The sequence below is a fragment of the Polypterus senegalus genome, chromosome 13 (genome assembly GCF_016835505.1).
Source record: "Polypterus senegalus isolate Bchr_013 chromosome 13, ASM1683550v1, whole genome shotgun sequence".
NCBI classification, from domain to species: Eukaryota; Metazoa; Chordata; class Cladistia; order Polypteriformes; family Polypteridae; genus Polypterus; species Polypterus senegalus.
The window spans coordinates 2,867,239-2,880,578 of record NC_053166.1 but is presented as its reverse complement, the minus strand read 5'-3'; the positions used below and the strand labels follow the sequence as shown (position 1 = coordinate 2,880,578).

Sequence of the window (13,340 nt, the reverse complement as noted above, 5' to 3'; positions counted from 1 at the left end):
AAACGTGGATTATGAACACTTGACAGGCTGGACCACCAGACTCAGGGCAGTAACTGGCTGATAATGGAGCCCAACTTCAAGTCTTCACCTTCACACCACAGAAAAATTAAACTGATATCTTATCTTATTCTGTTTTTTCAGTGCTGTAAAATGCGCCCCCTTGGAGTGCCCACCTGCCACCCTGCCATGGCTGTAAAACACAATGACACCCACATTCACATGTCCCCAAGGCCCATAAAAGGCCTGGTAACCTTCTGTAAATTTGTCACTAGATACGGGGGTCTTCCCAGACTGTCAAAAGACGGCTGTAGTTAAACCGCTAATCTCGACCCCTCGGCTCTTGAATATTTTAGCCCCATTTCTAACCTTCCTTTCTTAAGTAAAGTTCTGGAGAAGGCAGCCATTATGCAGTTAAATGACCACCTCAATAAACCTGCTGTTCTTGATAAGTTTCAGAACAAATCACAGCACAGAAACTGCACTCGTTAAAGTCGTCAATGACTTGCAGGTCAACGCAGACAGAGGCCATTTATCTGTTCTCATCCTCTTAGATCTGAGTGCCGCATTTGACACCATTGATCACAACATTCTTAGAAATCACCTGAGTCAATGGGTGGGCCTCTCTGGCAGGGTCTTAAATTGGTTTGAATCCTACCTGGCAGGGAGAAAATTCTTTGTTAGTTGTGGTAATCAAATCTCAAAGTCACATGATATCCGATATGGTGTTCCACAAGACTCTATCCTGGTCCGCTGCTCTTCTCAATCTACATGCCTCTGTTAGGTCAGATTATCTCAGGGCACAACGTGAGCTACCACAGCTATGCTGACGACACACAGCTGTACTTATCTATAGCACCTGATGACCCCGACTCTCTTCATTCACTAACACAATGTCTGACTTGTATCTCAGAATGGATGAATAGTAACTTTCTCAAGTTAAATAAAGAGAAAACTGAAATCTTAGTGATTGGCAATAATGGATACAATGAGGCTATCAGAAATAAACTGGATACATTAGGATTAAAAGTCAAGACGGAGGTAAAAAGCTTAGGGGTGACTGCTGACTGTAATCTGAATTTTAAATCCCATATTCATCAGACCACTAGGACAGCATTTTAAGAAACATAACAGAAGTTAGACGTCTGATATCACTGAAAGATGAGCTGAGAAATGAGTTCACGCGTTTGTGTTCAGTCGACTAGATTACTGTGACGCACTCCTCTCAGGACCACCAAAAAAAGACATCAATCAGTGACAACGAGTGCAGAATGGAGCTGCTAGAATCTTAACTTAGAAAAGAAAATCTGAGCACATCACACCAGTCTGAGTGTCACTACACTGGTCACCTGTGTCATTCAGGACTGACTTTAAAATTCTGCTGATGGTCTATAAAGCCTTCAATAATCTGCTCCATCTTATATATCAGAATGTCTGACATCTTATATTCCAAATCATAATTTTAGATCCTCAAATGAGTGTCTGTTTAGAATTCCAAGAGCTAAACTTCAAAGAAGTGGTGAGGCAGGCGGGCGGGTGGTCTTCTGCTGTTATGCACCTCAAATCTGGAATACGAGCCAATAGGAAGTCAGCAGGCTGATACGGTGGAGCACACGGCTGAGAACACGTTACTGTAACATGGCCTTCTCAGAACTTCACTTTAATGTAATCCTGATGCTCTGCATATTCAATTCATTATCATTACTAGTCCTGGTGGCTCCACACTCCCTACTCACTCCTACTCTCTGCTGTTCTTTGTCCAGTTTTCTGTGATCTGCGCCCCCACCATCTGATCAAAGCACTGTGATGTCCCTCCATTGATGGATTAAAGACCAGAAGTCCACGTCACCGTCATCATCAAGTCCTTCCATGTGAACCCTGAGGACTGATTGAGGTCATTGATGTCGGGTAGAATGCCTAGAGGGGGCTGGCCAGGTGGTCTCATGGCCTCAGTACCCCTGCAGATTTTATTTTTTTCTCCAGTCGTCTGGAGTTTTTCTGTCCTCCCTGGCCATCGGACCACCTTAGTCTTATTCTGTGTGTTCCCTAATTTTAATTCTTATTTGTCTCGTTTCTCTTCCTTCATCATGTAAAGCACTTTGAGCTCATCGTTTGTATGAAAATATGCGCCTGAAATAAATGTTGTTGCTTCCTTCCACGACTCACAAGCCTCAGCGTCACATTTTGATGAACTGAAGACCACCACAAATACCTCAAGACGCATTCCTGAGAGACGTGACAATAATAAATCTAATTAACAGGGCCAAACCTTCAGAAACTCCACCTGGGGGCACACCACTGGCGCTGGCAGCTTACAGATTCAGAGACCCCAAAGACATGTGAAAAGCAGCCGCCTTAATATTCTCATCCCCAGGTCTGAATATAACAAAACAAAGCCCCTCTTCCCTGCCTGGCATTTATTCATTTTACGGTCAGTGAAGCTCAGAAATGGCACCTCTGTACCCTGCAGCTGCTGTAAGCCAGTGGAAAGCTCACCCGATATGCGGGTATGGAAGAGAAAGTGCTTGGCAGGGCAGGCCGACGAATCATCAAAAGATGAGCGAAAGAAAAGAGAAATGGTGGGCAAAAAATCTATAGTCACGTGTGCAAATGAGGCCTTTCCTAAATAAGTCGGCCGCCCGCGAGCGTCCACTACTGAACCGTGGATGATGGACCACTTAAATCGTCTCCACACAATCACATGATCGGCAACACACATAAAATGGCACCACGGTGACTAGACGTAACCTGAAACAGTGTGAGAAACGGGGCATCACAAGCCAGCCAACGTGCCTGTCCGCTCTGCCAGGCCCAGCTCAGTGTCCCTGCACGTTGTCCCCAAACCGACACCAACACTACAGGTGGCTGCGCGGGCCTCAAGCTCAAGTCCTACTCGACTGTGTGGACAGCGGAGGTGGTTACTCAGAATTCTTCATCAAGTATCGAGAATAGGTGGCAAGCCACTGAACTTTTTTTAGTGCAGTAACCCGTTGCTGTGCCCGCACGCCATCCTCTTCTAGACATTTGGGACAGCAAAGCCTAACATGGCGCAACAATGGTGCCTTCTTAACCGAGTCAGCGTATGGGGGCTTCAGGTGGGGACAGCACATTCAGTTCTTGGAACGCTGGCCGGGACGAATGGCGTAAGTCCAGGGGTATCCCGACTAAGAGCTGAGGAGATGGTGGGCACTTTGCACTTTGACCCCAGAGCCAATATGCCACATGTTGAGCACTGTGTATCGTATTCTTAGTTTGTTTGTTTCTATCATACTGTAATGAGTATAAAAGTTTAACACGTCACTGAGCTCTCATATTTTATAAATCCACTCACATGCACAGCGGACACAACGCCAGGTTTAGCACACAGGGGCTCGTCAAGCATGAAACTGAGCCCCCGTGCCTTGTTTGAAGTGGGGGTCTGCACATGGAGAAAGGGTATAAAGCCTTGGCACATTGCCCGGCACACCTTTGAAGCCAATGGACAGATGGGAGATAATGTCATCGGATCCGGAAAGTCCTTCCAATGCAGCGACGAAAATGGCAGACTCTACACGTGGGCTTGTCACGGCTTCCTCCGTCCGTCATGCCACGTAATCCGTCATTATGTGATTTCTTACTAAGGGAGGGGTCTCACCTTTTAATATCATATCTATAGAGTTTCGAGTTATGTAACAATTACAAAAGAAGTCATTCCAACAAGGGAGCTAGCGCCCCCTGCTGGATTCACATACTGCTGTCCTTTCAGCTGATGCTGCCATCGGATCTTCTATATAAGCCGGCAGGAACAAAAACGATGGATTACGAGCCGTCGGGGGTCCCGTTAGTGTGCCCTTCTTCTGGCATTGTGGAATATCAGCTACGGAGAACGCGATCAGGTAGGACACAAGAACAGCAATCACAGCACGTAAGGAGGTGCAAACTAAAGACATCTAAAGACCAAGACACCATCGCCATGCAAGGTGACCAGGACACACAGACACTCTGTGCACAAGACCCCTGCATTTCGCTCGGAACCCCCTTTACGGTGTACGTCCTCCCATCAGCCCTTCTGCCGGCCACTCAGTAGCACAGCTTTAGGTAACGTCCGACCCGAAGAGCGAGCAAGAGTGGGGACTTCACGTTCAAAAGCCTCCAAGTCAAACAATAAGATCTGGCAACAGGCACCGAGGCAAGGCAGGACCACCCTCTTCATGGAGTCCTCCTGATCTGAAGGATCTGCCCTCCTTACGCGCCCCCTTCAGGCGGTGAAGAGCCCACTGGCCGTAGGTCCTGTCAGGAGTAAATGGGACCCACACCACCACCAGGATCTTGATTTTCAGATGACCTTCCATGTCTCACACTTCAGTTGAAGCCAACATTTCAAACTTGTCTCTCTCGTCCAGTTTCGTATCATTTATTTGTATTCACGTTTCTTTTGTTTATGATGAATATTTTTCCATTTATTGATTACGTCCCATGTGCTTTGTGGGCGGGGGGGCCATCCCGGGTCAGCTGACAGATTGTGACACAAACTCTGCTGGACACTCCCTGATCGTGACTCTCACCTCAGTGGGCATCAGAGCCTGAGCCAAACCACTGAGTGGTCCTCCTGGATTAGGGAGACGCAGACCCCCTCAGTCCCAGTGAAGGTCTCGGGACAGACGGCAGACTCAGACTTTACTGTACGGTGCACATGCAGACTCGGTTCAGGCGTTTATCACACATCTCATCACGCTATTCATCCTCGCCTGACTCCAGTTCATCCATCCATCCCTCCATCATCCAGCCCGCTATATCCTAACTACAGGGTCACGGGGGTCTGCTGGAGCCAATCCCAGCCATCACAGGGCGCAAGGCAGGAAACAAACCCCGGGCAGGACGCCAGCCCACCGCCGGGCACACACACAGCACACACTGGGGACAATTTCGGATCGCCAATGCACCTCACCGGCATGTCTTTGGACTGTGGGAGACACGGGGAGAACATGCAAACTCCACGCAGGGAGGACCTGGGAAGCAAACTTAGGTCTCCTAACAGCGAGGCTGCAGCGCTACCCACCACGTCACTCCAATTCATTCGACCAATATTTCTTAACAGAGGGGGTCTCAAAGCCCCTCTCTGTCCATCGTTTCTGCTTGACAAGGCCTATCGTTACTCCTTTATTTACAGTCCACATTCCCACCCTTTCCAGCTCTCCTTCATGTCTAACCTTTGTGGTCTTTGGCTCATACAGAATAAGAAAAAGATGCAGGCCTAAGCCTTTTTAATTCGAAGTCTTCCATCTTAATGCTTAGTAAAATAAAGAGTCGACTTTTCTAATACACAGAGATTCCCAATTTTAAGGACACGTTTTCCTACAAGGGGCTGCCAGCACCAGCTGGAGTTGCCCATTCCAGAGGATTCCTGAATTAAAGTGAAAACGTAAAAACAACTCCGGTGATGTCTGCCGCAAAAGAACGTAGCTGAAGTTGTGAACGTTGGTCTTCAGCGACGCAAACCGAGGACTCGATCGACGGGCCGGGTGTGAGAGTCTGACGAGGGAGTAACGGCAGCAGAGACCCCCCTGGCACATCTGTGCCCGCCTTTTGTTTACCTTATCCAAATCCAACTTGTATTGTGTGGTCTCATCTCCTGCACTTGTCATATTTCTGCTCCATTTAGGAGGACTTGTGTCCTGTCCGAGTGTTGTCTTGTACTGACCCCTTTCTTTATGTCCCCCACTGCACGCCCACCCTATCTGGATAGGGGTCTCTCTTTGAACTGCCTGTCCCGAGATTTCTTCCATTTTTTTTCCCCTACAAGGGTCTCTTCTTTGTCTTCTTAGAGAGTCGAGGCTGAGGGGCTGTTAAAGCCCACTGTGGCACTCCTTGTGCGCTTTTGGGCTCTATAACAATAAATTGTATTGTATTGTGCTGTTGCCAGGGGTTTGTTTCCTGCCTTGCGCCCTGTGTTGGCTGGGATTGGGACCCCCGTGACCCTGTAGTTAGGATATAGCGGGTTGGAAAATGGATGGATGGATGGATTGTGCTCTACTAACCCTTCAGATCTCTGGAACAGTCATTTGTGGTGGTCTCAATTTATGGGCTTTCCATGCAGGTTCTAAGGAGAGTGGCACAGATCTCATTTGGTCTTCCTTTCAGGGCTCACCAGGAGGATTGCCAAAAACAAGGCTGTTCATCTTTATTGTTTCATTTTTTGTGCCCAAACCCTAAACTGTTTGCGGTATGTTGAACCACTTCGCACAGGTACTGGTGGTCTTTAAATAAGTAGCACGTAACGTAGGAAGGCAGCGATGAAGACACTGAGGCCAAATCCACAACTGGAGGTTCATAGCCACATAAACGTCCAAAGGAGAATTAAGCAAACACACGTCATGCCAATCGTCCAGGACATCGCAGTGAAGCCCCCTCTGTCGGCCCTTTTGATCCAGGGTGCCAACGCGTGCAACCCAACTCGGCCCAAAACATCAACACAAGAGGGGGAGCTCAATCAGAAATCCAAAAAGACGCCAAACATCTGAAAGAAACACGTCAGCCAACTCGTCAGCTGTAACAAGAGGAATATGCAGACCCCCAGAAAGAGGAGGTCGCACCCCCTAATTTAACCAGCAGACTGTTTCTGCTCAGAGGTCTTCTGTTGTGCTGCTGATGCTGTACACTCGGTTAGGGGTCACTTACTGGACAGCCACCTCCCTCATCTCTAGTTCACTACTCTTTCTTTCTTTCTTTCTTTCTTTCTTTCTTTCTTTTCTTTTGTGGATGTTTGTGTTGTCCTTTATGTTTCATTTCACATATCGTACTGCAGGCTGCCTTTGTATTTTTATGTATTGAATGTTCTTTTGCTTGTGAATTACGTGAATGTGACTCATTAACAGCCCCTCCAAAGTCTAGAAGGACCCGCAGCATCTCCACTTCCTTCAGAGACTGAGGACGCCAAGCCTAACACCGCCCCCTCCCCCATTCTCATGCCAGGGGGCACAACCAAGAGCACTGCAGTCCAGCCACACATCAGAAGACATCGCCTTACCCTCCGTTAAAGATGTCAGCGTCTGCAAAGCCCACAGCATTCTGGAAGACCACTCGCCCCCCCCCCCCATGGTCTCTATGTCCTGCCACCATGCCATAGCATCCGCACCAGTTCTGCCACAACGTCTATCTACCCCTGGCTGTCTGAACCCCGTGCTGCCCCTTCTAGGAGTTGATTTAAATACAATACTAGCTGTGTGAGCCCGAGCTCCTAGAAACGACATTTGCTTTTAATATCATCACAGTTTAGAATTGTTTCTCTCTAGTCCAGCTCGTCACTGCTCTTGCACGTATTGCTCTGTGCCCGCTAGCTGGTGCCACTGGAACGCTGCGTATGGCCGCTTTGAGCATAAAGCCACTTGACTTGTGTGTTGTGGGCGGGCCCTCAGGAGGTGTGTCCAGCATGACATCACGGTTGAAGGACCGCCCTCATCTCATGTACGGTGCCGGTCCTTCAGGGCGCCATTATTTCGGTTACTGCTTGGATTCCGATGGTTTTTGCTGTTTTATGGTTCTGCGTTACTGAACTGCAGACTACAATACCTTTTTGTTTGATTTTATTTTTTTTTGCACTTATACTGTGAAATGGAACATTTGAAACTCAAGGTCATCTAAGATCTGTCCCTCTTTCTAGATCCTTCTGTATATTTTGAATGCTCGTTTCGGTTCAGTACTGGGCTTTCCCCCTCTATGTGCCCGTGTAGGCCAAAGCCTGCTCATGGCTTAAGGAGAGAGTCCATTTTGGATAAAGCTGAGCCCAGATATCAGGAGGCATTGCCTCTTTTTGAAGCCAGAAGAGACTTGGAACAGACCAACATAACAAAGACAAGGATCAGAAGTAAACACTTGTACCCGGGCACTAAGTGACGTGTATAACACAAGACAGCCACCATGACACGCACCGTGACATCCAGACGTACCAAACGGAGGTCCACCCGCACCATTACTGGACACTTCACGCCCCTGAAGCCGGACACTAGTGCTACTCACCCACAGACGAGATGTCAGTGAAGTGGTCCTCTCCTTCCTCCGCATGGATCAGGTCATTTTTGCTCTTCTTTGTCTTTGCTCTTTTCAGAACTGCAGAAAGAAGAACAAGTACGAGTGTGAGCCCCCCGAAGAAGACCCCAGCAGACCACAGTTGTAACTCTTAACTGTAACTCACACACTCTGTGTGTGTGTGTGTGTCTCAGAAGGGCCACATGCAGGACGACAGCACGTCAACACAACCTGGGGTGGCCAAAGCCAGCAAATGATGAGCACACCAGACACCGGGGGGGCTCAGCGGTGCCCAAGTGCCATCTTACCATCCAAAGGGGACTTCTCTTCGGCGTTTTTGTCTTCTTCTGCCAGCATCACCTCCTCTGGAATGAACAAGAAGCACATTAAGAGTGGAGTGGGGCCTGCAGTGCCCAGCGAGAGCATCATGTGATTAACGCGTGGTGTGGGCGACACAAAATTCATGATATAGTTATTGAGGGTCTAGGTTGGCGCTCAGCAGTGCCCAGGCCACCTGCAGTTCCTGCCAGGCGTCAAGACAAGCAGCAGCCCATTCAAAGCACTGCCCTCAGTGCCAACACAATGGAGAAGGGCAGGCGGGCAGGCGCTGGCAGCAGCTCTACTCACCTGCTTTGCAAATCCACTCCAGGTAGCCATTGAGCTCCCTCTCAATCTGCTGCTGCCGACGGAGTTTCAGAAACTCGCGCCTCTTCTCCACGCGTTCTCGCTCTTTGGCAAACTCTCTAGAAGAAACCAGCAGAGGCTGCGTTAGTCGGTCATCACCGCCCCATGCACAGGTTCCAGTGACCCGGCCAAAGGGTTTAAACTCTACTAAGGCTCATTAAACTGGGCACAGCAAGGAACAGAAGTACACCTACGCTCTGGTGCCAACCCCACCCTGGCACGTAGCTGTACAGGGTGGCAGTGAAAGCTTTAAGAAGCCACCGCATCTGCCCTCGCGCTGCAGGCTCACTTGTCATTGGCATGAGTTCTCTTTGTGAGAAAGGCGTCTGTTGAGGTGGCAGTGCCAAGAGGGAACTCAGCCACCTGCCTTACTTTACGGTGAGTCATTCAGAGCCCAGGACCACCTGATGGCTCGTCACTTTTCTCAGGTCCACTCACTTCTAGTTGTCCCTTTTCCCTTTCAGGTCTGCTGGGGTTTCAATGGCCGCTGATGATCGTGACGAACGAGAGATGGTAAAAGGGTCAGAATCAAACATCAGCCAGAGCGCCAACTGCTATGATGGAAATTCATGTGGCACAGGGGTTGGCACTACATTCAGTTCTCACCTGGGGGCAACAGTGAGATTTTGAACCTGCATATTGATAACACCAACAGCTGCCAATTTGCACGCCTAGTTCACCCATTCCATGTATCCATGGGCAAAATCTGCTTAATTGAGGGAGGGTGCCAGTCCACGGCTGGGCACACTCACCCTCGCCCACACTTGGCCAATGTAAAGATGCCTGTTAATGAAACCTGCCTGTGTCTGGGAGGTGGGAGGAGACCGCGGAGAACATGCAGCGGCCAGGCCGGGACTGAAACCTACCGTCTCATGGCAGCGGCGGCAGCAGTAGGGAACTGAGCAACACAAGTTCTTGGGTCTAGGAGAACTGGGCAACACCATGATTGGTCCTGGTGCCCCCCCTGGTCAGCACCCACACAGGTCAGCCTGCCACTCCCAGACAGGACTCCATTCAGTTCACCGCTCAGAGTGGGGGGCTCCTGCTCCTGTGCCAGTAACTAATCCAACATGGCCCTCCTAATGAAGTCCCATTGCACTGGCCTGTCCCCTGAGGGTCCTCCTTCTCCACGACAGAAAGGTCACTCGGTGGCCCCGCTGCCAGAGGCGGCTAGGAAAGGCAGAAGAGTGAAGATCAGAAGAGCCTTACCCTGACAGAACTCCCAGGACCAAATTGAGCATGAAGAAGGAGCCGATGATGATGAGGGGCACGAAGTAGAGCCAGTTCCATGTGTTTCCAGCAGCATCATTCGCCTGCAGGGGAAATAATCAGCTGATCACTATATAGCGCCTTTCAAACAAATACTAAGAGAACAATGTGAAGCAGGATGGCAGACGGCAGGCGGCACACAATCCAGGTGGTAAAAGGGAGCTAAAAGTACACAAGAAGAAAGGCGCTATATAGGTCATTATGTACATGAAGCCTGACTGGCAGCCCCTTGGACTGTCCACTTCATATCTGCCTGACAGACACAATCTGCAGCCTTTGACAGTGGCCTGCCTGGCACATTTGGGCCACTGCCCCGCTCTTAACATTACTGCCAGGCTACTGAACGGACCACAAGCCGAGTCCTCACGAATGTTAGCAGCCCTGGCATAAAGTGGAACGGCCACCAGGAAGTGAAAGACGAGGCAAATCAAAGTAAGCAGCCGCCGACAAGAGCCTCCTCAGGGCAACCTCGCCATTCCAAATCAGCAAATGCGGGATGCGGAGTTGTGAAAAGAACCCTGGGCATGTCACCTCACCACATCAGCCAGCAAGCAAATGAAAAGCCTCTGATCTAAATACGAAGATGACGATGACGACCGTGCCAAATCACAGCCACTGGCCCATGTGGGCAGCTGGTCTTCCAGGGAAGGGGCCAGAGGTGGCACCAGAGTCTGTGCCCAGGGGCTAACAAGTGAAGCGTCATGGAGTGACCAGACAGGCCTCAGTTACTGCTTTTGATGATGATGATGATGAGCAACACCACTGCAAACGAGATAATGGAGAATCTCAGGGACCGTTTCTGGCTTTATAGGCCTCAAGATGGAGCCGAGCCGAGGGCTTACAGTCATCCAATGCCAGTCCAGGCTGGTAAGGTCACTTCAATGCCACCCGCCACTTTTCTTCGTTGCATGTCTTCAATATTTATTTCCATTTTGCATTGCGCGGTGATGGCCACCTGGCTTTGGCTGGTGTGTAAAGTGCTCTGTGAAAGGCGCTATATGAAATAAAAACTGATTGGCTTCAAAGGGCCACTAGAATGAGCATTTTGGTCATGAAGGACTTCTGCAAGTCGACATAAACTTGCGCTATTAAAGACAGGTAGCCCACCTGTCATTTACATGTGGTGGTCTCGCCCGTCAGCCTCGCTTTGCACGGATGAAGCGTTGTGTTTCTCACTGAGACGCCCCCTGCTGGTAGCCCACGTTTGTCTGCTTGTGTTATTTATAATGACGGCTTTGCACTTTCAGATTGACTCGGATTTCTTTCTTACGTTTGGATTATTCCTCCGGGTTTTCGCCACTTAAACGTGAAAACGTCTCGGGTGCCACGAGCACAAATCGCGTACAGCTGCTCGTGTTTTCATTTTCCGACAGAAAGCTCTTCTTTGTGAGATCTTCGTTTGGTCGGACTGTGAACTCTGCAGTCCTAAGCGGCGCCTTTTCATTCGGATTGAAGGGACGTTGTGACTTTGACCTCTTCTTCTTTGTCTCTCGTGCTCATTTAGTGGTCTTCAGCACATAAATTGCAGACGGCACCCCCAGACTCACTTTAAGATGTGACCCCCCCTTTGAGTTTGAGTCTGAAGGTGGTGCCTTCAGAGCCCCTCGTCCCGCTGAAGCCCCAAACTTTGGAGGGAGTGGCGCTCGACAGCTGTGGCCCCGAGAGGGGTGTAAATCAAGAGGCGAGACCCCCCCCACCCCCCACTCTCCGCTTTTAACTGTTTCTGGGTGAGTGTCGGCATGTCGTGGTTTGGATGTTTTAATGACGACGTTGTGTCGATGGGCCCTGAAGTCACCTCATGAGACCGGAGCGACTGGGGGTCTGGACGCTTGGTGACGGGGAGTGACACGCAGCAGCTCATCTTTTGTGTGTTTCTTCACCCGGGCTTTTCTTTTCTTTCCTTCTTCTCAGTGCGTTGGGCCGACGGACCCTCATCACGAATGCGCTGGTCCTGCTCTGCTCCGCCATCCGCAATCACATTTTCTGCGTTTTCTTTTCCGGGTATCTTCTGCCAGCTGATTAAAGCACAGGGCAGACACATGGGAGGCTGGGAAGAACGAATGAAGGAATCGACACAAAGCTGTTCTCACATTGCTGGAATCAATAACCCCTGACGCAAAGAGGGCTGGCCGGGACCCCCAGAGCTTTACGTTCTCCTGTGTCCTCGACAGATGGGCCTGGCCACTTGGTGAAGCGCTTTTGTTTATTAAGCCGGACGTTTACGGCCTTGGAGGGAGAAGGACCGCCGGCTTTGACGTTCTGGTCTGCCAAGTGTGGGGAGAGCAATGGAGTCGAGATCTGGATGAATGTCGCCGCTCAAGACCCCCGGAGTCCGAAAAACACCATTTTAGGAACTGTGTCTGTCTGTCTGTCTCTCTGTCTGTCGGTGTGTCCACACGATGACTTGAGTTCACCTTCACTCAGGTCCACCAGATTCTGCACACAAGTGTCTCGTACCAAACGTCCAATTCTTTCTTTCTTTCTTTCCGCTCCTCTTCCTCTTCCTCTTCTAATAATTGTTCCAATATTTCATTCATTTGATTCGATTTGACTCGTTCTTGATGGCTCTTTATATTTTTAAATTCCGTCCATTAATCGTCGTCTGGCGGTTTGCTCCTCCCTCCCCATGTCTGAGTACACGAGAAGGTCACGGGGAGACCACCCCGATTCGTTTTAACCCTTCATGTCTCCGTGTGGTTTGCAGGGACGGCTTCGCCTGCTTTGAAGAAGAGCGTTACAAGCACGTCGGTCCACCCTGCCATCTCGTTGAGAGTCGTATGCCTGTGAGTTTGTCACGGCCTCTGCCTCATCTGCACACTCCCACAATCCTTTGCATGAAGGGGAGCTGCACACACGAGTCCCACCCACCCGCGCCTCGAGCCGTAGATGTCACTCAGCGCTGGCGCGCTCGCCGATGGTAGACGACATCACCCGCTCACATTCACACGATACGCACACGAAGAGAGATTTCTCCCGAAATGTCCGACTTGTCGCAGTCCTGCAGCAGCTCTGTTTTGTCCTGTTCTTCTTGAACATTCGAGACCCCGTAAGACCCGGACGTTGATGCCAATGATAACAACTAAAGACGTGGCAGAGAGCGTTAAAGATGAACGGTCCAGTAAGAGCTGCCAAATAGCTGCACGCTCCACTCACGGCCACCATGTGACCTCCCACGCTGCCTTGCTGCTGTTGTTGCTGCTCCACTTAGCGTGACGCAGGAGAAGATGGAACTCATCACATCTCCGACTCTACAGACCACCTTAAGACCCTTGAGCCGCAGGCGAGACCCCCGTCAGGTCCACAGCTTCACGGCCTGCCATGCCCGCCGGTGTCGAGCGTCGCGATGTGCTGCCGTAAGCGTTTTCTACTGAGCTGCCTGCCAGTTG

The 13,340-nt window shown here is 50.1% G+C and overlaps 1 protein-coding gene across 1 annotated transcript in view; it reads right to left on the bottom strand.

The window, feature by feature from the left end:
* cacna1ba (calcium channel, voltage-dependent, N type, alpha 1B subunit, a) overlaps window positions 1-13,340 on the bottom strand; it is a 65,909-nt gene that overhangs the window by 25,966 nt on the left and 26,603 nt on the right. The window contains exons 7-10 of the mRNA XM_039775812.1: window positions 9,895-9,998; window positions 8,629-8,744; window positions 8,310-8,366; window positions 7,993-8,082 (exon numbers count right to left, since the gene is read on the bottom strand). Of these exons, the coding sequence (XP_039631746.1) occupies window positions 7,993-8,082; window positions 8,310-8,366; window positions 8,629-8,744; window positions 9,895-9,998 (367 nt within the window). The remainder of the gene's footprint in view (window positions 1-7,992; window positions 8,083-8,309; window positions 8,367-8,628; window positions 8,745-9,894; window positions 9,999-13,340) is intronic.